This window comes from Sturnira hondurensis, unplaced genomic scaffold (assembly GCF_014824575.4).
Source record: "Sturnira hondurensis isolate 20B ecotype Veracruz unplaced genomic scaffold, ASM1482457v3 Scaffold0001872, whole genome shotgun sequence".
NCBI classification, from domain to species: Eukaryota; Metazoa; Chordata; class Mammalia; order Chiroptera; family Phyllostomidae; genus Sturnira; species Sturnira hondurensis.
In genome coordinates, this window is record NW_028074503.1 from 14297566 (window position 1) to 14322244 (window position 24679).

Sequence of the window (24679 nt, forward strand, 5' to 3'; positions counted from 1 at the left end):
TGAAGAATCCTTCATGTCCAGTTACATTCATTCCTTTTACTTCCTACCCTCAGCCCTCAGCAACTGCTAATCTACTCTTTGTCTCTGTAGACTTGCCTTTCCTGGACCTTTTACATATTTGGGGTCATACAGTAGATGGCTGTTTGTGTTGCTTTCTTTCCCACAGCATCATGTTTTTGAGGTTCATCTGTTGCACCATGTATCAATAATTTGTTCTTTTTTATTGCTGAATAGTATTTCACTTTATAGATATTCCACATTTTGTTTGACAGTTCACCAGTTAATAGATATTTGGATGGTTTTCAGTTGTTGGCTATTATGAATAATGATGCTGTGGATGTTTGTGGATAAGTCTATGTGTGGACATGCATTTTTATTTCTCTTAGATACACAGGAGATAAATTGCTGGATAGTGTGCCAATTTTATGCTTAATTTTTGAAGAAATTGCCAGGCTGTTTTTACAAAACGGACATACCATTTTATGTTTTCATCAGCAGTGCGTGTGAATTTTAGTTCTCTGAATTCTCATTTTCTGTGTTTTTAATTATCACCATTACAGTGGATATGAAGTACTCTTTTGGGTTTTAAAATGCTATTCAGTTTCATTTTCCTAATGATTATGATGCTGAGCATCTTTTCTGTTGCTTACTATTCATTTGTACATCTTCACTGGTGAGATATCTGTACATTTTGTCCATTTATTGACCCATTTTTAAATGGGTTATTTTTCTTACTATTTTTGAATTGTGAGTTCTATATAATCTGAATACAATCTCTTTATCAGAAATATGTTTTGCAAATATTTTATTCCAGTATTGGAGTATCTTTTCATTTTAATGGTATCTTTTAAAGTATGAAAGATTTTAGGTAAACTAAAATATATCAATATTTTTTCTATGGATTATACTTTGGTGTTATATTTTTAAAATCTTTACCTAGCCCAGTCAGAAAGGTTTTCTCCTGTGTTTTCTTCTATAACTTTAATAGAATTTTAGTATTTTTAGTTCTTGCATTCTGATTTTGACCCACTTGGAGTTATTTTGTGTGTGTGGTGTGAGGTACAGGTTCTGGTGCCCCCTTGGCTGGTTTTCAGCTCTTCGTTTGAGATCATCTCCATGGATCCGTTTTTAAGTTCACTGGCTTCTTCTGGCATTTCATATGTGCTGAGGAGCCCCTCTGTTCAACTTGTTTATATGTGTATATATTCCCTATCTCTTTATTGAGAGTTCTCGACTTATGTAAAATACCATACTTTCTTTTATTTCTTAAAAAATGTTTTTCTTCAGGTCTTTTAACATATTTATAGTAGCTCATTTGAAACCTTTGTATGTCTAATATTTGGACGCATTCACAGAGAGTTGACTGGTGTTTTCTTTTTAACATGGGTCACCCTTTTGTGTTCCTTTGCAATTTTTATAATTTTTTATGGAAAACTGGACATTTTATATTGTGGCTCTGGCTCTGATTCCTTCCCTTGAAGGTGATTGCTGTTGCTGTCATTTGTTTGTTTAGCGGCTTGACAGGATTAAGTCTATGGAGTTTGTTTCCCCTGCAGTGTGTCTCCACTGATGTCCCTACTCAGGCATTTTATTTATTTTTATTGTATTTTTTCATTACCTTTTAGTCCCCTTATGTCCCCATGCCCTCAGCAATCACCACAGTGTTGGCCATGAGTCCTTTTTCCTTTTTGCTCAGTCCCGCTACCCCTGTTGTTTTTTCTTGTTTTCTTCTTAAGTCTGACTTCATGGGGGACAGTCCTGGGTCTCTGTAACTTAATTAGCTAATTGCTAATGATTAGTGATAGGTTGCACTCTAACATCTTGAGTCACTGTGGATTCTACCCTTTGCCAATGAATTTGTTTGTGGGTTGAGGAATGCCTTCACTTTCTCCCGTGCCTTATGTCTTGTCTGCAAGAGCCCAAGATCTCACATTCAGACAAATAGGCAAATAATTAAAGGCCCTGTCTAGTCTTTGCTGAGTGTGCACACAGCATACTACTGTCCATACCACCCTGTTTACAGGGAGCTTATCAAGGCTCTTTGCTATGCTTTCATTCCCCAGTCTCCTTGTTAAATTTCTAACTGTTCTACCAGTCAGTGGCTTGCCCCACCTGAATTGGAACCTCAGGCCAGCTGCAGCATTGGTCTTCCTCATTGCCACCAAGGTCACTTGTTTCCCCAACTCTGACGGGTGTGGCCATTTTCCATACCTCACTGCAAATCAATTTAGAATCCTGTAGTCACACTGCTAGTTTTCAGGGCTTGTCCCACCCTTGTAGACCTACTTTTCCTGTCCAGTAGGGGATTAGCATGAGAGCACAGCCTCAAGCTAACATACCAGTCTTTTTCTATTCTTATTCAATGCTAAGTTTGAATAAATGCTCCTTAATTTGTTGTATGCCTTTGTTCAATTCCCACAGTCCTGAAATGGTTGTTTTTCATGGTTTTGCATGATTTTGTCATTGCTTTTAGAGGGAGAGGATTTATTGAGCTTTTTACTCTGCCATTTCAGAATTCCCACTGTTAGGTTTTCTGCTTTTGATTGTTTTCCTACATCAGGAACTAGATGTTTTCCCCAGGAATTTATATAAATAAAACAATCAAGAACCAGTACAGTTAGCATAAAACAAAAGGGGAAAGGAAGTTATTGTATCACTAAAATATCATTTTCAAACCAAGTTAGTTTGCTGAAACTATAATAGGGCAATTTTTCTTAAAACTATAATATATTTTAATACAGCTAAACTTCAAAAAATATATTTGATTCTTTCAAAATTATATTTTGTCCATTTTATAGGAGTTTCCTTGCAACATGCAAGACATTTAAAGTTATATACAAAAAACTGCCTTTTGCTGGGGATATGATTTCTTACATGACCGTGTCTTCTGGAAGGGATGGTTTTCTGTCTTCTCTCTGTTTCTAGAAGGAGCAAGGGGATGGAAGGTTGAAACCCAGCCTACATGTACTATGTAATTCTATGGGTTTAAAGGCCACAGAGTAGGAAGGAAATTGATGTTAGACAGAAACGAGTCTCTCTTGGCATGTGTGCCGTGTGTGTGTGTGTGTGTGTGTGTGTGTGTGTGTGTGTGACTGCGTGTTTTATCTGCCCGTGTTACTCTCCTTCCTTCTCCGAGCCACTAACAGAGAAAAACAGCTAATTCCTATGAACAGTACAAGTTTCTAGGAGTTTTAAATAAATTGAAGTTAATTATAATACAGTGTTTGAATACCTGTGACTTTTAGTATTTGTTTCTTAATGTTAGAAGTTTTTTTTTCTCTTGGTGTATTGTACCTGTTTTTTATTTATAATATGATTAGTTTGTAATTTTTTAAGTATATGGACATGTTGAGAACTTCATGATGTAAACCAATTACTATACAATTTCAAGAGCTAGGTCTTTAATTTTATACCTCATACTCGTGTTCTGAATAAATTGTGATTGCACCATGAGAATGTTCTAAAAAAGGAAAAAATGTCCTTTATCTGTTAATATACATTGGACATACAGAGACGGCTCCTAGGTAAGAATTTGCTGTTTCCTTGTCTTTAGGCTCCTAGACTCCCAAATTATTTTAGTTTCTGTATTCACAGAGGAGCCTGATGTTGATAAATACTGCATTTAAAAAACCACAAAGAGAATATTCATTGTTGGTGACATTTAGGATGCTAGGCAAGAATTAAATACTAAACATGATTGACTTTTATAAATTTGTAAATGCCAAATGAGTTATTTTAAACATGTTGTCATTCTGCATTCTTTAAATTCTGAAGTATGTGCCTGAATCTTTAGTTTGAACTCAAATTATGTGTATTTACTAAGGAACATTACTTTACTACATAATAGCAAATGGGAGATGGATTTTAGAGAGCTTTGTAGATGTTGCTGTTTTCTAAGCTAGTAATGTAAAATTTTTTTAAATTAAGCTACCCATGACAGGCAAAATGTCAACCTTGTTGATTTCATATGCTTGACTGCATAAGGTGAATATTTCAAATTAGGAAGCAAGTGCCATATTTCAAGACATCTCAGAAGTCAAACATCAAGGGTAATAGTTTTAAACTTTCATTTTATAAATCATGCACTATAACATTTCAGGCATTTTGCTCCCTAACTTTATTTAAATCTCTGTTTAGCATTCACTTTTTGGGGTTTGGGGGAATTCTCAAACAGATTGGTTATTTAGTTACAAAGTATGCCTTTTCATCTTCTTTAAATTTTATAGCAGTAGTTCCTGGAATTATGGAGAATGCAAATACTTTTCCAAATACACTAACTGTGGGTCTTATTCATCATTTCCCTTCCTTTATTGGGATTTAGAGATGCCAGAAAAATTCTGGAGGAAAGTGCATGCAGTTCTATAATATGACATATACATATATATATATATTTTAAAGATAACCATGCAATTGAAAACCACACAGTAGAAAATACAGGGTGTTTGTGGAAAATGGAATTTTTTTTTAAACTTCAAACTATAACTTTTGAAAATAGGAATGTAATAAGGTGATGGGATTAAAAAGTCCTGATTGGTAGTTACAGATTAGGCTTGGGGATATAAAGTACAGCATAGGGAATATAGTCAATAATATTGTGAGAACTGTGTATGGTGCCAGGTGGCCACTTGCATTTTTGGAAGGAACTCTTTGTAACCCATATGAGTGCCTATCTACTGTGAATGCACACCTGAAACTAATACAAAAATAGTGTTGAATGCAAACTGCAGTTGAAAAAATAAAATAGGGACCTAATAAAAATAGTATCACAGGCATGCACATTCGATGTTTAAAATAAATGTATAGATTATATAGTAAATATAGTGCTTTACTTTAAAACAAACCTGAATTTGCTGGTTGAATTTGGTGTTGTAAAAGTCACAGCTTGCAAGTTATTTTGAACTGGTGGAAGTAGAGTTATCCAAAACGAGGAGAAAAGTTGTAGTACCAGATATGGAAGGGTATGGCTTATGGACCTAGGTTAGGAGTTTGCACTAAACATCCAATTAAATAGTCTTTTGGCCTTAAATCCTGGAGCATGTCTTTCTGCATGTGAGCTATATGTCTTTTGAGGGAAGCCATTATAACAGATGTGTGCTTCATCAAAACTGAAAATTCAATCCAATGTGTAGCTTTCTTCAGTTAATTCCTAAATTACTGCTAGAAATTCTTTTGCAAGTTCTCATCCACACTCACAGCTTTGTGCAACAGCTGACGTGGTGTTTGAGAGCACTGAGCAAGCCGTAACTGGCATAGAAAGAGCCACTTCTGCAGGATTTGGAGATTTACATTTAAGGTTATTGTAAGATAGTGCTTTCTCTTTGTGAAAAAGGCTGTTCTGAGTTATTTTGCTTTTTGGTCTTCAATCCAGATGCTCACCAATCCTTTCGTTTGTTTTAGTTCTTTAGGCCATGTTCTTATTGTTCTTACTATTGTCTGCAAGCTGTGCTCTTATTGTTCTTATTTACAGTGCTTGGAGTTATATCAGCAGTAGATTATTTTTTTATTTTTGCAGATTGTCTTTGATGGTCCTCAATGTGATTTTTTTATGCTTGTTACTCAAGATACAGCACATTTTCTTGTTTCTTTCATTGTACTTTATTATTTTAAGATTTTCCTCGATAACTGAAACTCTGTAGGTGCTTGATTTTTTTTTACCAGGATGCATATAGAGATGATAATTATTTTCTTATATTGAGAAGTTTACAGTGTGAAAGGATAGCCAAGTACAACCTTCAGTGGTACACAAACAAGTACTCGGATAACTGGTGATGGTCTCAAGGGTGTGCACGTGTGTGCTCTTTAAGCCCCCACGTGGCTCGGTCCAGCTGGGAGCAGTGTCCGGGCTCACTCAGTGTGTTTCACAATGAGAACTCTGCCTCAGCAAACGAGAAATTTGCATTATGTCCCGATTATTCCCTAATATGTAAGTCTTGTTGGGACAAGTCCACCTTTTCAAAATAGTGTTATAATAGGTGGACTAAATGATTTAGGTCGGGACTGAACAAAACAGGGCTTTCTAGACTACACTGTCTGTGGTAAAGGGCCCGATCTGATTGGTTTTTTGGTTCATCTCCATGGACCAAAGCGTTTGTATATTTCATTAAAAATGAAATACTAGAAAATTAAATAAATGGATAATTTTATTAAATAATAGTTTCAATATTTGTGACTTGTATTTCAGTAAACATAATCTGAACAGATGCAACATAGTAAAAAGAGAATCATAAAAAACCTTCACTCAAAGTGTACATGCAAATAATTAAAACAGAGAATGACCATTACTCACATAACTTTTTGATGTTTGCAATCATAACTGAAAAAATGTGTATGTGAAATCACAATTCCTTCATAATAAGCACCTTTAATTACACACTTTGAGCACCAAGGATATCAATAACACTGCATGTGTCAATACTGAACGTTTTTAATATGATGCATAAGCCTGCTACTTCATTGGTAATCTATGCAGAGTTGCTTGGATTGGTGATAATGGTATTCACAGGTGATATCTATTTAAACTACTTTTTGATTTCTTTTATTAACACTCATATTAGAAAAATCTCTTTATGGTAGTGTATTGCTAGGAATGAAAGAAATTCCAAAGCAATTTCATAGGCTTGGAACATTCATTCTTTTAAGTTTTTGTCCAAAATGAAGGAAATGATGGTGTGTTTTCAAAATTTGTCCCCAATTCTTATCATTAACTAGTTTCAGTAATTTATTCTTCTGGTGAAATAAATGGACTTTGAATGGAAAATAAAATCTGAAACATTATATATGAAAGGAGTTCAGTGGTAATTTTTCATCACTTACTTTATTGAAATCATTGAGTACAACCTAACAATCTCTGGGGCGGCTACTCTCCCCAGGTGTCACTGTTCCTTTTTGCTCTTTGATGTGGTCTGCCATTGAAGACCATGTTGGGTTTCTACTTTGCATGAACATCAGTAACAGGTGCCAAAGATAATCAGACAAATAAGCTAGGTTGGCTCTCTAGTTCATTCCTTTTAAAAGCTGTGACCAAATTAGTTTCTTATGTGGCAGAAACACGTAAGGTTTGTTCCAAATTCTGAACAGAACTTTTCCCTGTCGTGCCCCAGCATATAATAACAGTCGTTACAGGTTGCCTTTATATTAGGAGAAATAAATAGTATAATCTCAAATTTTATACATTGCCTCTGTAAGTCCATATTTTTGACACATTACTAAGCACTATTTAATTCACCTGGTTTTTTCATAATAAAACTTTCAAGATGAAGGAATTCATCTGCTTTCTGACTTGACTGGGTGATGTTAATGTTCCGTGATCCAAATGCTCCCTGTCACTGCTGCGCTGTCACACCACGTTCATGGGCAGTGTGAGTCCGCGTAGTTTTATACTGCTCAAAATTCATTGTGTTTGTCAGCAATTAAGCCGAGAAATGCTCTTCTTTCTTCATATCATTATGATGTTTGAATTGCACGTGTACCATAAAAATGCCATATTAGCAGTATACATGCATTTTTCAGTTTCCAATGAAAAATACTTTGCTAGTTTTATTCTGTGAATTTCTTTTCCATATTATTAACCAGTTCCTGCATAGACACATCTCCTAGGATGTCATAAAAACTGGTACTTGAGCTACCCTTTTTTTCTACTGATTCCCCCAACAGCATGGAAAACACCTTTGAAGCAGTCTTTCACTAATGTTTTTAAATTGTATATGGTCTCTGAGTTCTTAGCAAACCACATAACTAATGTTTGTATGTGAATGTTATACACTGCTTCTTTTGGCTCAGTACTCTTTCTTCAAAAGTTCTCTGGTTTTTAACTCATTTTTATGTATGTATGTAAGTAAGTGCTACTTAAGTTTTGATAATTTCATTGTTTTTTTTTTAATGGGAATACCTCGGTAAATAACATGCTATGGTTTTAGTAATCTACCCTCATTTATGGCCACAAAACAATTCAGTGTATAAGGGATCACACTTTAAAGTAAAACTAGCATGAAGTAAAGCTAGTTACTATCAATTCTTGGCCTTCATTTCTTCAAAAATCACTTCCGCCATCATCATTTGGTAAACTATTTCTGCATTCAGAAAAAGGGTGTCTTTTCCTGACCAAAAAGTCTAGCGAAACTTGTTTCACTGCATACAAATTAAATGTTTAAATAAGTATATTTTTATAATTTAGCTAATAATATAATATCAGAATTTAAAAGTAGTCTGGATTGAGAATTGAAAGTGTTAATACAATAACACACTTATCACATGTAATGTTACATGTACCCTTTGTGCTCTTGTTGTCATTTTGCTTCTAGATATTGAAAATACATTTTTATTATTACTACATTAAGTAATCAGTTAGCTTTTAAAGAGATTAAGTAATGAGACCAAAGCGTTTTATCTTTAGCTACTGAGTTATCATTCCTAACTGAGTTGCACATTTGTAGCACTTCTTCTTTCAGTAGCTCCAGGTTTCCATCGGTGTCGTGTCCTGGTGCCCGGACAACTTCTTTGACATTCGTTACAGTTCCAGGTTGCTGTCAGTGAATTATCTTAGCTTTTATTTTTCTGAGGAAACAAAAGGTTATCGCATCATTTCTAAAGGATATTTGTATTGGATATAGAATTGTAGGTTGACAATTCTTTTAGTTCTTTAAAGATGCCTTCACATCATCTTTTGGCTTGCAGTCTCTGATAAGAAATCTGCCAAGTTCCTTGTTTTCTGTATGTGATGTTTCCATTTCTCTAATTACTACTGAGAGTTTTTCTTATCACTAGTGTTTTGCTATTTTATTATGATGTGCATTAGTGTGGTCTTCTTTGTTTTTTCCCTCATGGGTTTTATTTAGTAGCTTTAATGAAATTGAAAAATATAGGCCATTATTTTTCCAAGTGTTTTTATGCTTCCCTGCCCCCTCCCCATGGTGTCCTTCTGGCATCATGTATGTGTACATGTATGTATGCATATGTGCATGTATAATGTAGGTACACCTACATAAATGTTATATTGTTTGATACTTTACAAAGGTTATCAATATTATTCTGTTTCTCTTTGACAAATCTTTTTTCTCTCTATTTTGGATAATTTGTCATTCTATATCTTTATGATTATCCATCATTTCTTCTGGTGATGTCTAATATACTCATAAAATTATATAAATCTTTTAAGGTGAGATTTGTAGGTACTATGTTTCTCTTCTCCAGAAATTCCATGTTTAAAGTGTATATTTTGCATGTCCCTCCTCATTATGTTTTCAATGATATCTCCCAATGTATTTATGATAGTATAATATGTATTTTAGGATTTTGTCACCATGCCCCAGTGTCACATTCCTTTATAGACTGCATTCTTTCATGCCCATCCCCTCGTATTAGTCTAGATATTCTCTGCTGACATTCGTTGCAGTTCACTGTCTCCTCAGATATATTTAATCTGCTGTGTTTTCACTTTTACTTATTGTGTCTTCAGTCTTAAGTTTCCCATTTTATTTTGTTCTAGTTTTTTTTACAGTATTCTCTATCATATTATTTAATTTCTTAATCACATAAATAGCAATTACTTTAAAGTCTGTGTTTGAAATAGTGCCAATATCTAAATCTTATGTGGTTCTATTTCTGTTGTTTTTTCCCTTGTAACTGTTTTTACTTTTTTGTTTGCTTACATATTTTTATTGAATGTTAGAGATTGTCTATGAAAAAAGCTGGATATAATATGGATGTCTGTTTGATGTTGTCTTTCTGAAGGAAGAATTTGCTTTTTCGTCATGCAGGTTGTTAGCATCGATTCAGATGCCCTTAACCCAATCCTGGACTGCGTTCAGCTTTAGTACATACATGAGTTTTTCTATTTCTATTTCATTCTTACTACTTACTTTTCAGGGGTCTTAATTGAAAGCCTGGGGTTTTTGACAGGACCTCTCTTTGTTGGCAGGCTCAGAAATTCAAATTTTCTCTCCAGGCCTGTGAGATAGCTTGAAGTTCCTCTCAGCCAGCACTTCCTAATTTAGGCTGTCTTCAACAGCAATGTGACAGCGAGTGTCACGCCGTCTTTCCTTGTCAGCCTGCTCTCTGGGATCTCGGCCCCTTTCATGTTCCCACTACCTTAGTAACACTTCGGTTCTTTGAAACAGATTTTTAAAAATATTTTGTCTTCATAGTTATTCATGAAGGGAGGTTGACAGAAATACTAATCCACGGTGGATTCTGACCAGCCTTTTTGAGAATGGACGTTAGAGAAATTCTAGAGCACTTAATCCACAAACTGTGGAGAGGTCATTGGTGCCTTCCTCTTGCTGTCGTTTCCTTTTATGCCTTGGCTAGGCATCTGCCCTCTGCCTAGCTCCCTTGCTTTCCGAAGATCATTCAGTGTAATGTGTAGATCTGAATGCTTTCATTTTAATTATGTCATTTCAAATTAGTTTGTCAGTGCTTCGGCCTGTGGTACGCCTTTCCTTGTCTTGTACCATTTCCCCATATAAATGCCATGTCTGGATCCCTTCAGATACTGAGTACAGATTATCTTGCCTTTGATTATTTTATTTTCTTCCAACTGCGCACCATTTGGCTAACTGGCTATTTCCTATATTAGGTGGGCATAAAAAATTTAAAGTAAAACTTCTTTAACATAGCATCACACCTTTTGTGCTATGGCATCTGCTTAACGTTATAGCTTGATCCATTCTCCATCACACTGTCCTGATGCTTTGGACTGCTTGGAGTTCACTGTCCATACTCATTTTCACAGTCTCTGTTCTCTACTGATATTTTCCCTTTTACCTGAAATGTCCTGCCCTGCACATGGTACATGCCCTCTCACATACCTTTATCACTAATAAACTCCAATCTGTCTTCCAGAATTTAGCTCAAATGTCTTCTCTACTGTGAAGACTTCCTAGCTTCTTCCCTACCCCTGTGAAAGGCAAGACTCACCTCACTAATACTCTTCAGCTCCTTATAGACCTGATCGCATACGATGTTTTCCTCCCTATCCAAAATGTGAGGGCCATGATGATTGGGCCTCTGTCTTATCAAGCTTTGTATTCCTAGCAGCCAGGACATTACCTGGCAGATACTTCCAGATCTCCATCCTGCCTGCCCATTCCAATGTGGCAACCTATACTTTTAGGCAAAATATGGAGTGGGAAGAAAATGCTGAATGTATGTATTCAGAATATTGTGTTTATATAAACTTTCTATTGTTAGACAAATATACAAGATTTGTCTTTTAGATATAGAAGATGTGTCCATTTCTGTTTTTCTGTTCAGTGACTTAAACAAATTAATTATCTCTCTCAAAATGTCTAGCATCCTAAACCTTTCTTCTCTTATTTAACACCAGAGCAGCACCCCAAAGCATGGGATAGTGGGGAAACAGGTTTGTTTTCATTACATTTCAATAGTTCCAGGACTGTATTTGTTTGGGAATATCTTTTACACACTGAACGACACCATTAACTGAAAAAGGATTTGTGGGAAAACACTATTGAAAATTTTGAAAGCACTGATTGTCCCAAATTTCCATAAATCTTTCTTCCAAACTTGATGTTGACTTTCTCAAAGTATGCCAGTCTTATTTATGATATGAGAGTCAATTATGTTAAGGCTGATTTTTTAAAATAACTCCAAGTAGGAGTCCTAAGGGAGTTGCCTGTCATTGAGGTATAATGTTTCACAACCTGTCTGTCTGCCTGTGCCTTGTCCAGGTTGATGGCACACATTTTGTGGTCTTTCAATATAATAGAGTTTTTTGTTTTAAAACCTTTTCATGAAACTATGGAAAATAATATGTTCTGCTTTAAGTTTAAATTCTGATCTCAAAAGCAAAAAGTATCCTTTTAATTTACTCTTTTATAGGTCGAAGCTAAATAGGCGTCTAGTTCCCTATTTATATTGCCTCTGTGCAATGGAAAATAAAGTTGGAATTTTTCCTGCATTTAAAGCATTTTACCAAGCTTTAAAGACTCTAATCGAATAAAGATACTTACAGAAAAAGTGTCCTGCAAAAACTAAAATACACTTTAAGATAAGTTACCATCACGTTTCTTAGGATACAAGTTAGGCCAGTTAGTTGTTGCTGCTCCTGCTTCCTGCTTGTTGGTTCATTCAACAAATGCTCATTGATTTCAGTATCTTCTATTTATAAAGTCCGGTGTCACTGAAATGTGAAGGTAAAAGTAACATTGTCACTGTCCTGAAGTTCCATCAATATACAAGAGAAGAGTCAAACTATATGCAAAACCGTTATTTATTGAGTAACTGCTGTCTCTTATTACGGTACAGCAATGCACAAAAGTAATGGTTATCCTTTTGAAGTCTCTACCCTAAAAGAGTTCAGTTTCACCCTGGCCCAGTTGCTCGGTTGGTTGGAGCATCGTCCTGTACACCAGAAGTTTGTGAGTTCCTTTCCCGGTCAGGGCGCATGCCTAGGGTGTTGGTTCCCTCCCCGGTCAGGATGCTTATAGAAGGCGTTTGGTGCAGGTTTCTCCCTCCACCTCCCTTTGTCCCTCCCTCCCTTCCTCTCTCTCTAAAATAAATGAAAACATATCCTTGGGTGAGGATTATAAAAATAAAATAAAAGAGTACAGTTTTCAAAAGGAAAAGCATAAATACTTACATACCAGAGGGAAACAGCATGTGAAAACAGCTAACACGTAATTCTGATGGAGGGGGATTAGTAAATACGACAATGAAGGAGCGAACGAAGTACTCTGGGGTGCCTCCAGGAGAAGGCCCAGCTAATCTGAGCTGGGGGAGTGGGGAAACCACAATGGAAGGAAGTGGTATTCAACTGGACTTGAATCCCTGAGTGGTATTTGGAGGGCTAGGAAAAGAAGTTAGGGCATTCGAGTCCTAGGAAATCGCATCACTCCTTGCATCTTTTATTAATTTCTAAATGAAATCTCTTCTCTCTCTCTCTCTCTTTTTCCAGTAAACTATACTGGCTAATAAACAGTGTCCTAAAATTTTAAATCGGGATTTGGCACTATATAATTAAATGACTAAGAGTTCTGAAGAATCCTGAGGCTCCAAAGAAGGGCCAGCTCTCTAAGCGTAGCCATTTTCCCGTGGTGAATGGTTTTCCTGTCCCATCAAAAATATATGAATCCCATCAAAATGTTTAGGACTAGCCTCCACTCTACATCCATGTTATTCATTCTTCATTTGTATCTTTCAGACTTAGAAACCAGACAAATTAAGATGCCAATTTAAGGTCTTCAGCATGTGCATCACGTGCTGCAGTGATGCTGCAAATCGCAGAACGCGCTAGGGGACTGGACCCAAGAGCCATTCGGTGATTTCACAATAGGTCTGTTGGTTGATGGCTGAAGGTTTACTGATTGGCATAATTCCTCACCTAACCCTTTTCTTTCCTCTCATTTCCTTGGGCAACAACAACCCAATCCCTGGGTTTCTCAGCTCTTAAACACAGCATAAACTATAGAGACCATCAAACCCAGTTCCCTGTTTTAGAAATGCCTAAACTGCCTAAGAGACCTAAAGTGATTTGCCAAAAATTACAGAACTCCTAAGTAGCAGTACTGGGATTCTAATCAAGGTCCTTTGACCTAAATTTGAGAGTACTGTCAGTTATTGCATGCTTTCTTTTCATTTTATACCAACTCAACAAGTCCCAACTTTCAGGAAATGTAATGATTAAAGAACAGGAGTTTTGACCCTTTGTGAGGTGGGTAGCCACTGGTAAACATTTTGGCGGACCTGCCATGCAAATACATATCCTAAAAGTTGATGTTGCCTGTGGTGTCTGTTGCTAGTCAGATTTCTGTCGTTTAAACGTAATTGTGTGCTTATGTTCTTTTAAAACACATAATTATTGACTTTAATGTATTTTACATTTAATATTCCTGAGTTGTGCTGCAGTCCCTGTGGGAACTAGAATAAGTTATTAGAGCCTCGCGAATGGGTTTGGCTGCTGCATTCTGTTATTTTTCTCTTCCGTGGATGGCCCACAGCTTCAGCTGCTGAGCAGTGAAGTTTAGACCTCCAGGGCCCATTAGATTTAACTTGTTTACTGCATTGATAGCTATATGTTAAATGACAAGAGAGTTCAGGTTATTGAATAATTTAAAATTCAGCTCTAATTGGTGTCATGTGACCTAGAAAAGGCCATGGATGACGCCAGGAGCATGCTGTGAATTTCTTATAAATAATTCATAAATTACATGATTCATTTGCCTGGATGTCTTGGTAAAGGCAAAAGTTTGTAAGTTATAACTGATGATATAACACCTGTAAGTATTTAGTTCATAACACTGGAAGGTAATCTGCCTTGATGATCTTCTAGCAAAATCTGCCAGTATAGGGTTGTTAATTGAACTGGGGAGAATGAACATTTATTTGGGAGGAGGCATTGGCAAAACACACAGTGCAGCTGTTGCAATGCACAGCTCCTATCAGCTTGACAACTGGTTCGTGTAAGCCTGCCTTTAAAGATGCAGCGCGTCATTCTGAGCCTTATTGCACATTAACTCCAAATGTTCCGGGTAATGCGATGACCTGCCCCACACGCAGTAATTTAGGTTTAGAAATATTTATCTAGGTCTTGAGTTTCTGACTTCTCAATAAAATGAAGAGCACAGGGGACAATTTGGAAATTGCAAAATTGAGATTTTCATTCTTATAAGGCTATCACTGGGAATATGAGGATTGTTAATAGAGTGCTTGCCAGGATAGTAAATTATTATTTGCCATCAGAGAAATGAATGCCAACAAGACCTATTGGTACTATTGACTAATCCTGTGCTTAACAACTCATAAGTGCATTATAAATAATCACTTCCACCTCACGCAAAGGAAATAACAACCTGTTGCAAGAAATAATAACTGCAATTTAGTTCACATCTCTCCTTATGGCTCTAAAGCAAAATGGCCTATAAAAATGATTTTCAGAAACTTATAAAACATCACTGCTTGTATGTTCTTGCTATTTCACAAAGCAGTAGTGCAGTTGTTATTTATAATGTGTGAGATATGGGAAAAGCCTGGACTACCATATGATTTTGTGTGTACATGTGTAATGCTTACACCCCTGTGTGTACATTCATATATGCATTCAAGATCAAATCATACATGTTTATTGACATCTCTATTTTCTATGAAGTCTTTTATAAATATGCCATATTTTAAAAAGTAATCTTAAAAATTCTGAGACCTTCTTCCAACTCAGAAATTTACTTTCACTAACAGAAAATTTTTCATTGTGTCTAAACTCTCATACTTTTTAAAAAAATTTATACTTATCTCATTGGTGTCTTTTTTCTACTCAGTCTGTATCTATCCAAGTTAAGAGACATGCTCCAACTGTCACGAGACAGAAATGCCTCTGTTTTCTGATCTTCCTTTTGTGCTGTGAATCCTGCAACATCCCTGTCAAAGATATACCGGCTTCATTCCTGCCACTTCTAGAGTTTCAGGATGTAGTCTAGGGTTGTGGGACCTCCTATATGTATGAGACAAATCCTGACGTTGTGAGCCTTTGAACTAAACTTCTGTGCTTGTTTTGATCCATAGGTCATTTTCCTGTCTGAAAAGGGAAATGAGTGTGAAGCCCCCCGGGCCTCTTTACTTTGCTGATGGGATGTAAAATAGAATGACCACTTTGGAAAACAGATTGACTCCTTTAATAAAGTCAAACATATACCTACCTTCTGCCCAAGAGGAATAAGTGCATATGTCTTTAAAAAAGACTTGTATAAGAATATACATAGCAGCTTTATTCATAAAAGCTGTAAACTTGAAACAATCTAGTCCATCTAGAGAATGGATAAACAAATTTTACTGTATTCATGTAATGAAATACTGTGCAGCAATAAAAAAGACTGAGCTGTTGATACACAACATAGAAAAACATAGGAGCTCAAAAATTATGTTGAACCTAAGAAGCCAGGCACGGAAGAGTGTCATACTTTATGATTCCATACGAAGTTCAATGTAGAGAAAACAAATGGCCATCAAAGTCAGGTCACTCCCACTCACTCCCACAAGTGTGAGGAGGTGGTGTGGCTTAGAAAGGCACAAGGAATGTTCCGGGTGATGGGACTGTTCTATAATTACATGGGACATTCAAATGTGAGATTTTATTAAGCTGTACACTTAAGATCGGTGCGTTGTATTATATATAAATTATTCTTCCAGTTTTTTAAAAAACCTATTGGTTTTTCGATTAGTGTTTTTGAAAAATTTACATCAAAACCATATGCCAGAAATAGCAGTTTGGGATTTGTTGTTACTTAAAGCCATACTTAAAAGAAGTTACACTTGTAAATATCACATAGAAAGCATGGAGCAGCTCAAGAAAGAAAAACACATCTGTTTTTAAGACAAAGTACTATTGATTTGTCTTAACCTTACTAATAAAATAATTTCATACCTTATATTTAGATTCTAACAGGCAGTTTTCTGTTTCTCCTCTCTTCTTTCTTACAGCCTAATCATGGATTCTAATTTTCTTTTTTTTTTTGTTACTACAACCCATAACCCAACTTGAATTTTTCTGTAGTGCTGATAGTTAGCCCATGGTTATTGGGAACATGCTACGTGCCAGCCCCGGGGCTGTGTATACAGAGGGCTAACATAGCCCCTTCCTTCAAATTTGTATAGGCAGAGAGGTCAGTGATATTAACAGTAGTAGTAATGATAGGGAACATTTTTAAATGGTAAGTTTACATCATACACTTTCCAAAGTGCTTTGTATGGATCATCTAATCATCTCTGTGAGAGGCAGTGCAAGATGTTAGGATAAGACTGACATTGTTCATATGAAGGACCTTTCTGTCATCTAAGCAGTTCAACTCTGGCCCAACTTGCAAACCTCCTGGTAGCAAAGTGAAAGTGGATTACCGAATTTATTATTCTCAGAAGGCAGTTTAGAGGTAATCTGCTGTAACTGGACATGCCTCTTGAGCATTTCACCTCCATCCTCACCCACCCCACACACATGCCCCATAATGTTTCCCTGGAATGAGATTTGGGTAAACATAGGCTTTTTCCCCCTTTGGTAAATTAGTACCCTTATAAATTAGTGCCTGTGATAACTGCCCATCTGCCACAATCAGTTTTAAGGTAGATGCTGTTTATGATGCCTGTTTTACTAATGAAACTGAGGGTCAGGCAAATTGAGTAATATGCTATATTAATTGTTTATTTCTGTGTAACAAATTACTGCACCTTACTCACCGTACAGCAGTTTAAGACAGTGCACGTTTGTTATCTCTCAGTTTCTACGGGTCATGACTGCAGTGTGGCTCAGTTGGGTCCTCTGCTCAGGGTCTTCAAAGGTGGCAGTCAGAATGTCTGCTGGAGCTCTGGGTTCTCTTCCAGGCTCTCACGGTTGCTGGCAGAATTTGGTTTCTTACCTCTGTATGATAGATTCTTGTTTTCTTGCTAGCTGTTGGCTGGAAGCTGCCTTATGCTCCAGAGGCCGTTGCCACCTGACCCCTCTCCAGTGGCCCTCCCACAACATGGCAGCTTACTTCTTCAAGGCCAGCGGGAGAATCTCTGACCTTGGGGAGGGCACCTGAACCTCTTTAAAAGGGTTTATCTGATTAGGTCTGGCCCACACAAGACAATCTTTTTATTATTATTATTATTATTATTCACAGACATGTGACTAAGGAGTCTTAGTTACATCTTGGAAGTCCCTTTTGCTGTATAATGTAACATAATCACATGACTGATATCTCATCATATTCTCAAGTCCCACCCACAGACAGGGGAGGAGATAATACAGGGTGGGCACAGGGAGAGGATGCGAACCTACCAACGTGCACAGTCACCCGGCAGCCAATTGGCGAAGCAGTGTTCTCTCTGAGTAAAGCATGCATCAAAATCATTCAGTTGTTCTGCCTCTTAAAAGCATAAGTTCTATCAAAAAATATTGTGGAAATATTCTGAATACCTGACATTTGTGAATAATTTAAATCAATAACATTAAAATAAGTGTCGACTGTCATTACCTAAAAATGCATGTATGTAAATAATGTTAAGAAACAAAAATCAATCTAAAATAATACATGCCTGCTATCTCTCATTATGTTAATAATCCATGTCTCAGAAAATATATGAGAATATAGTTTGCTTAAGTTTCTGGACCAAGGAAAAAATGTCATTTTTAAAATATAATAATTCTGTAAAAAGATAGTTTACCATACAAAGTAACAGGTGATAAATGTTAAATATTTGTGTTGACAGGAAGTGCTACCAAAGTTCATAGTAGGAAAGATGAATGTAGACTCGAGCTTCTTTTTAGGTGCAAAGTTGGGTTAATTATTTTATGAGGTAGTTTGTCAGAAATTTTGCCTGAGTCTTTTCTGTACCTTGTAATCTGCCAGTGGCGTCTGCTCAGTGGGCAGGATTGCATGTCTTCTCCAAAGACAACCAAGCCTTCTCTTCAGGTGTGGCTCATCCTCATCCAAGCAGAACTCCTTCAGCATTGCTTTGGAAATGCAAAATCAGAAGAATCATTGTAAGAGCATTGCTGTATATCTCTGTGAGTTGACATTTTATCAATCAGCTCATCAGTTGCAACTATTGCTAAGCAAATTAGTGGGATCCCCCCCCTTTTGCTAGGGATCTCAGTTATTCTATGTCTCTAGAATAGATGAACATTGCAACTGCTTATGAATTAGTTACTTAAATAGCAGTTGTGGTAGACTGAATAATGCCCCACCCAAAATATGTCCATGTCCTAATTCCTCAAACCTATGAGTATCATTTTATATGGTACAAAGTACTTTGTGTGAAAAGAGACTTTACAGATGTGATTAAGTTTAAGATCTTGAGATGAGGAAATTATCCAGGATTACCTCAGTGAGCCTAATCTAATCAAAACAGTTCTTAGAGATGGACAGAGAAACCAGGTATGTCACGATACAGACCGGTGGTTCTCAAAGTGTGGTCCCAGAGTAGCAGCGTCCTCATCACCACGCAACTCATTGCAAATGCAGATTCCTCAGCTCTGCTCTAGGCTTCCTGAATTGGAAGTTCAGGGAATGAAGCCCACAATTCACATTCAACAAGCCATCCGGGTGATTGTGATACATGGTAAAGTTTGAGAATTGCTGACCTACACTAAGTTTTGCTCTCCCTGGTAGAACAAGCTTGAGGCTAACGAACTAGGAAAGCTCACTATTGGTCTGTCCAAGGTCATTTGCAATTGCTTCCTTTCTGCCTGAGTTTTATCAGACTATAATCACTTGATCAGCATAATTGAAAAATCACTTGTTTATAGCTGAAATTAAATGTTTTTATTTAAATAACCACTTTTGATTAGAGTCATATTTTGTCGAAAGTATTGGTTTTATCTGTGTGATGTAAAAATATTTATAAAAACATCAAATTTCTAGTAGTAACATCTTATTCAGTGTTAGGTGAAAGGTTTTGTATCAAATCTCATGCTGTGTAATGGCTAATCACGGGGTATTTCAAATAGTATTTAAGGTGGCTAAGTAGATTTTTTGGCTTAGTATTCAAAATTAAGCATTTTAAAATACTAACTTTAATGCTTCTGCCTCTTCTCAAAGTTGATTTTATGTGAACCTCATTATTTGCAATTCCTAAAATCTTGCTTAAGTGGCCAGTAGCAACACTTCCTTCTTCCTCCTCCTTAAGGATTTACTCGAATCTTGATTATTTGAAAATGGGTTAGGTTTGTGGTACATGTCACTTTGGCTGTGTAAATACTAACATTTTGTATTTAAGAAGACAAAACAGCTTTGTTTTGGTGAAAATATATCATTGATTTCTGAAAAGCCAAAACAAAGGACTCATTTCACTGGGCTCCTGTTTGACAAGTGATCTTGTGGTTCCTTTCAGGTATTCAATAGGAAAAGCACTCTGCGCTCTTCGTCCGTGGGACTGGATGGCTCGTACTTGAGTGTAGCCAAACCACAGACCTACCATCAGACCAAGCAAAGGCCTAGGCCTGCAAATCAGGACTCAGCTCTAGAATCCCTTGGGGAGTTCAGGAACAATTCTCTGAAACCAGCAGCCCTTCATTGTCCCAAAGAGGATCTAGACAGGGTACCATCAGAGACCAGAACATGTGATTACGGATCCCCAGGGAAAAAACTAGCAGGTGCAGTCCCTACAGAGAAAGTTCCATCAGAGGAATTGAAGGAATGCCAGCATCTTAGACCTACTCCGTCTAGACTGTGTTGTGGGCTTAAGCTTTCTGAGAATGCACATCATGTTCATGTTAGCCATCCTACAGTCATGGCCCCTCAATATTCCAAGACACAACCAGAATTGTGCCATTACTGTGGGCTCTCCTGGGCAACTCTGATGCATGGCCAAGGGCTACTGCAACCCAGTGAAACTGATTTCAAAAAGCAACTCTCAGAAGACAGAAGGCAGCAACTTATGCTTCAAAAAATGGAGCTGGAAGTTGAAAAGGAGCGTCTTCAGCACCTGCTGGCGCAGCAGGAGACGAAGCTCCTCCTAAAACAGCAGCAGCTTCATCAGTCCCGACTAGACTACAATTGGTGAGTGCTACCTTTCTCTGGGCAGTGCCTGTAGCTGGGAGAACACAGAATGCAGTGACTGCTGCGGTACCGTAACGAAGGTATAGAAGAGGTTCCTCGGGATTTTGGCTTTCCCAGGATGCATACAAATGGTGACTACTAAGTAAATTCCACTGTCGTCTTTGGAAGACTTAGCCTGGAATGTCTACTTCTGAGCAGTCCAGTGTGGTTTTTGCTGGATTCCAAAGACAGTATTTTTAAGTGATATTACCATTACACAGAATCCTTTGCTGTTTGATGTCATTGTGGAGAACAGTGGGCATTAAGTAAAAGCGTAAGATATCAGGGTGTAGAATCCAATTATAAAGAATTATGATTAGTTGTCATCATTCCATATTTATATCTATTTGCTATAGTATAAAATATAACATGATGGGAGCCTTCTAAATTCAACCTTTTCCTGTTCAATAACCAATTCTTACAAGCTTACTCACATTTAAACTGTCCTTCCCTCAATAATTCTTCCTAAAGAACAGTGCTGCAAAGCGATATTGCTATTTTAATGTCGTATAGGTCAGCATCATTTCACAGAGTCACAAAACTTGCTCTCTTAATTTATTCAAGCAAAATTACCAATAAATCAGACACAATCATATTTAAAACAATAAAGTGTCATATGTATTTTAAAAGTAAATTTCAAGACCAGAAATATGAAATGGAAGGTTTCAGAAGTAAACAATTCGTAAATTGTGCACTGTTCAGGGCATGAAATCTCTTGCCATCTCACTCCATCCCACTCCGGGCGTGATCGCCCCTTTGTCCAGGGCACCTTCACCGTACACACGCCTCGCCTCGCCTGTTAGTCGGCAGCCATCTCTGTTATCGGATCAGCTGTCGTGGTATCACAGTGCTGTGTTTAAATCACCCTTATTTTATTTAGTATTGGCCCCAAAGCACAAGCAGGTGATGCTGGCAGTTCAGACATGCCAAAGAGAAGCCAAAAGTGCTTCCTTTAGGTGAAAAGGTATGTATGTACAGGGAAAAAATGTCTACGTACAGCATAGGGTTCAGTATTATCTGCAGTTTCAGGCCTCCATTAGGGGTCTTGAAAGCATTCCCCATGGGTCGGGGGAAGGGGGCTACCGTACTTACTTTCTTGGAACCAAAACTCGTCTTCTTCTTTCTCTTCCTATGATCAGACAGTTTTATCCTTCATTGTTGAAACCTGGAGGCTTTTCAAATAAGTGAAAATTAAGCCACTTATAACAAGTTTGTCACCAAAGACTAAGATGTTGCTTTAATTTTATGACCCTAAATGCTCATCCTCAAGTTAATGTATAGTCTCTCCTGAGAACTTTGTGCAAGAACATTTGTCGAGTGCCTGTGACATGTGAGGAGTGGTTTTAGGACTTTGGATAGAACAATGGATCAAATGTGGTGAAGAGGGCACAGCCTAGCAGGGGAGATTGGGTAGGTTTGGAAAACGCGTCATGTTCACTTGAATAGCTTGTGTATTCAGATAATGTTGGATAATGATAATACAGTCTTCAGTGTCCTCTTGATGATACTAGCATAGGTGAGCGAGCTGGGAAACACAGCTTTTGGGCAAGTTTTATGTGTGTATAAATTGCAAAAATAGAATATTTATAGAGAGTTTTATAAACTTTTTATTTTGAAATAATTATAGATTGAAAGGAAGTTGCAAAAATAGCACAACGGGTTCCATGTTCCCTGCACTCACTTTCCCCCAATAACTACAATACACTATCAAAACTGGTAAATCAACATTAGTGCAATGTGTGTGTAGTTCTGTGTCATTGACCACAGGTGCAGATTTGAAGAGTTGTGCAACCACCACCGCAATCAGATAAAGAACGAAGATTTCCTTTGCACTTACCTTGTTAGGGTTTCCCCACCCTCCTCTGCCCCCACCATCCCTAACCTCTGGAAACCACTAATCTCGGGTCTATTTCTAAAATTTTATCTTTTGAGGATAGTATAAAATGCAACTCTATAGTCTGTGAACTTTTGATATTGTTTTTCCACTAAGTGTAATGCACTTGAAACCTATCTAGGTTATTGAATATATTGTACCTTTTCATGCTGTTCAGTAGTATTCCATGATATGGTTATACTATAACTTGTTTAACCATTCATCTATTGACGAACACCTTAGTGTCCAGGTTTGTCTGTTACAAATAGAACTGCTATGTGTGAACTAAGGTTTTTATTTCTACACATGAAAGCTAAGATTATGATTGTTAGATCATATAGTAACTGTGCATTTAGTTTTCTGGAATTTAGCTTATATTACACTTAGTTTAAAATACTTTCTTCAGGAAGTGCGTGAGAGAACATTTCTCCCCGTGTTTGTTGGCATTTAGTATTGCCGCAAATTTTTATTTTACTCTTCCACTATGTACATCGTGATATCTCATTGTGGTCTTAATTTGCATTTCCCTAATGGTTATTGGTACTGAAAATCTTTGCATTTGCTTATTTGCTCTGCTTCCATCCTCTTGGATAAATTGCCTCTTTAATATCATTTTCCCATATTATAATTGAATTGTTTGAGGTTTTTTTTACTGTTGAGTTTTGAGAGTTCTTTATACATTCTAGATACGAGTCCTTTAGCAGGTATTGTGTTGCAAGTATTTTCCAACAGTCTGCAGTTTATATTTTCAATCTCTTAACAGGATTTTTCACAAAGTTTTTTTTTCCTTGTCGTTTATGTAGTTTTACCATAAATGTTTGTTGAATTTGTCAAATCCCTTTTATGCATCAATTGATGTGATCATCTTGTTTTTCTTATTTAGCCTGCTGGTATAGTAGATTATATTAATTGATATTTTAATGTTGACCTAGCCTTGTATGCCTAAAATAAACCTTGTTTGGTCATAGTGTATAATACTTCATATGTATTATTAAATTCTATTTATATTTTTATTAAGGATATTTGCATTGATATTGGTAAGAGATATAGGTCTGGGTTTTTTTTTTTTGGTACTGTCTTTGGTTTCAGTATCGAGGTAATACTAGCCTTATTTGTTTATTTCATACATTTCTTTATAGTATTTTTCCTTCCACTTCCTTTGGACTTATCTTGCTCTTCTTTTTTGTAATTTCTTAAGTTGAGAGCTTAGATTATTGATTTGAGACTTTCTTGTTTTCTGATGGAAGTTTTTTGTGCTATAGATTTCCTTCCCAGCACTGTTTTGACTATATCTCACTAATTTTGGTATTTTGGGATGTTCAATTAGCAAAATACCCTCTAGGTACAGTATTTGCTTCGTCCTCATGGCTGAATAACATTCATATGTATTGAATCTTTATCCATTCATCTGCTGACAGACACTTAGGTTGATTCCGTGCCTTGACTATCGTGAATAATACTGCATTGAACTTGGAAGTGCAGGCATCTTTTCAAGATACTAATTTTGCCTTCTTCAGACAAGTACCCAGAAGTGGGATTGTTGGATCATATGGTAGTTATATTTTAAATTTTTTGAGACAGCACCATACTGTTCTTTGCAATGGCTGTACCAATTTACATTCCCACCATCAGGTACAGGGGATCCCCTTCTCTCCATATTGTCTCTCCACTTGTTATCTCTTGTCCCTTTGATCAAAACATCCTAACAGGTGGGAGGTGATATCTCATGGTGGTTTTGATTTTCACTTTCCCGGTGATGTTGAGCATCTTTTCATCTACCCATTGAGCATTTCTGTGTCTTTTGGAGGGAAAAGAACTATCTTTTCAGATCCTCTGCCCATTTTCAATCAGGTTTGGGGGGGCGGGTTGTTGTTGTTGTTTGCTATTAAGTTGTATAAGCTCCTTATATATTTTGGATATTAATCCCTTATCAGATATATGGTTTGCAAATATTTTCTCCCATTCCATAGATTACTTCATTTTAATAATTGTTTTCTATGCTGTGCAGAAGCTTTTCAGATCAATTTAGCACTATTTGTTTATTTTTGCCCAAGTTTTTGATGTATCCAAAAAGTATTGCCAAGACCAATGTCAAGTAGCTTCTTCCTCACCTATTTTTCTATAGCAGTTTTACTTTACAGATCTTACATTTAAGTCTTTAATCAATTTTTAGTTAGTATTTGTAAGTGATATAAGATAGTTTCATTCTTTTCTTATGAAGATCCAGTTTTTCCAACACCATTTATTGAAGAAACTGTTCTTTCTCCATTACATGTTCTTGGTA

At 36.7% G+C, this 24679-nt stretch overlaps 1 protein-coding gene across 2 annotated transcripts in view; it reads left to right on the forward strand.

Annotated features, from left to right (window-relative positions):
* The window catches only part of KIAA1328 (KIAA1328 ortholog), a 240066-nt gene that overhangs the window by 134078 nt on the left and 81309 nt on the right, over nt 1–24679 (forward strand). For both annotated transcript variants that reach the window (XM_037033175.1, XM_037033184.1), the window contains exon 7: nt 19816–20483. In XM_037033175.1, the coding sequence (XP_036889070.1) occupies nt 19816–20483 (668 nt within the window). The remainder of the gene's footprint in view (nt 1–19815; nt 20484–24679) is intronic.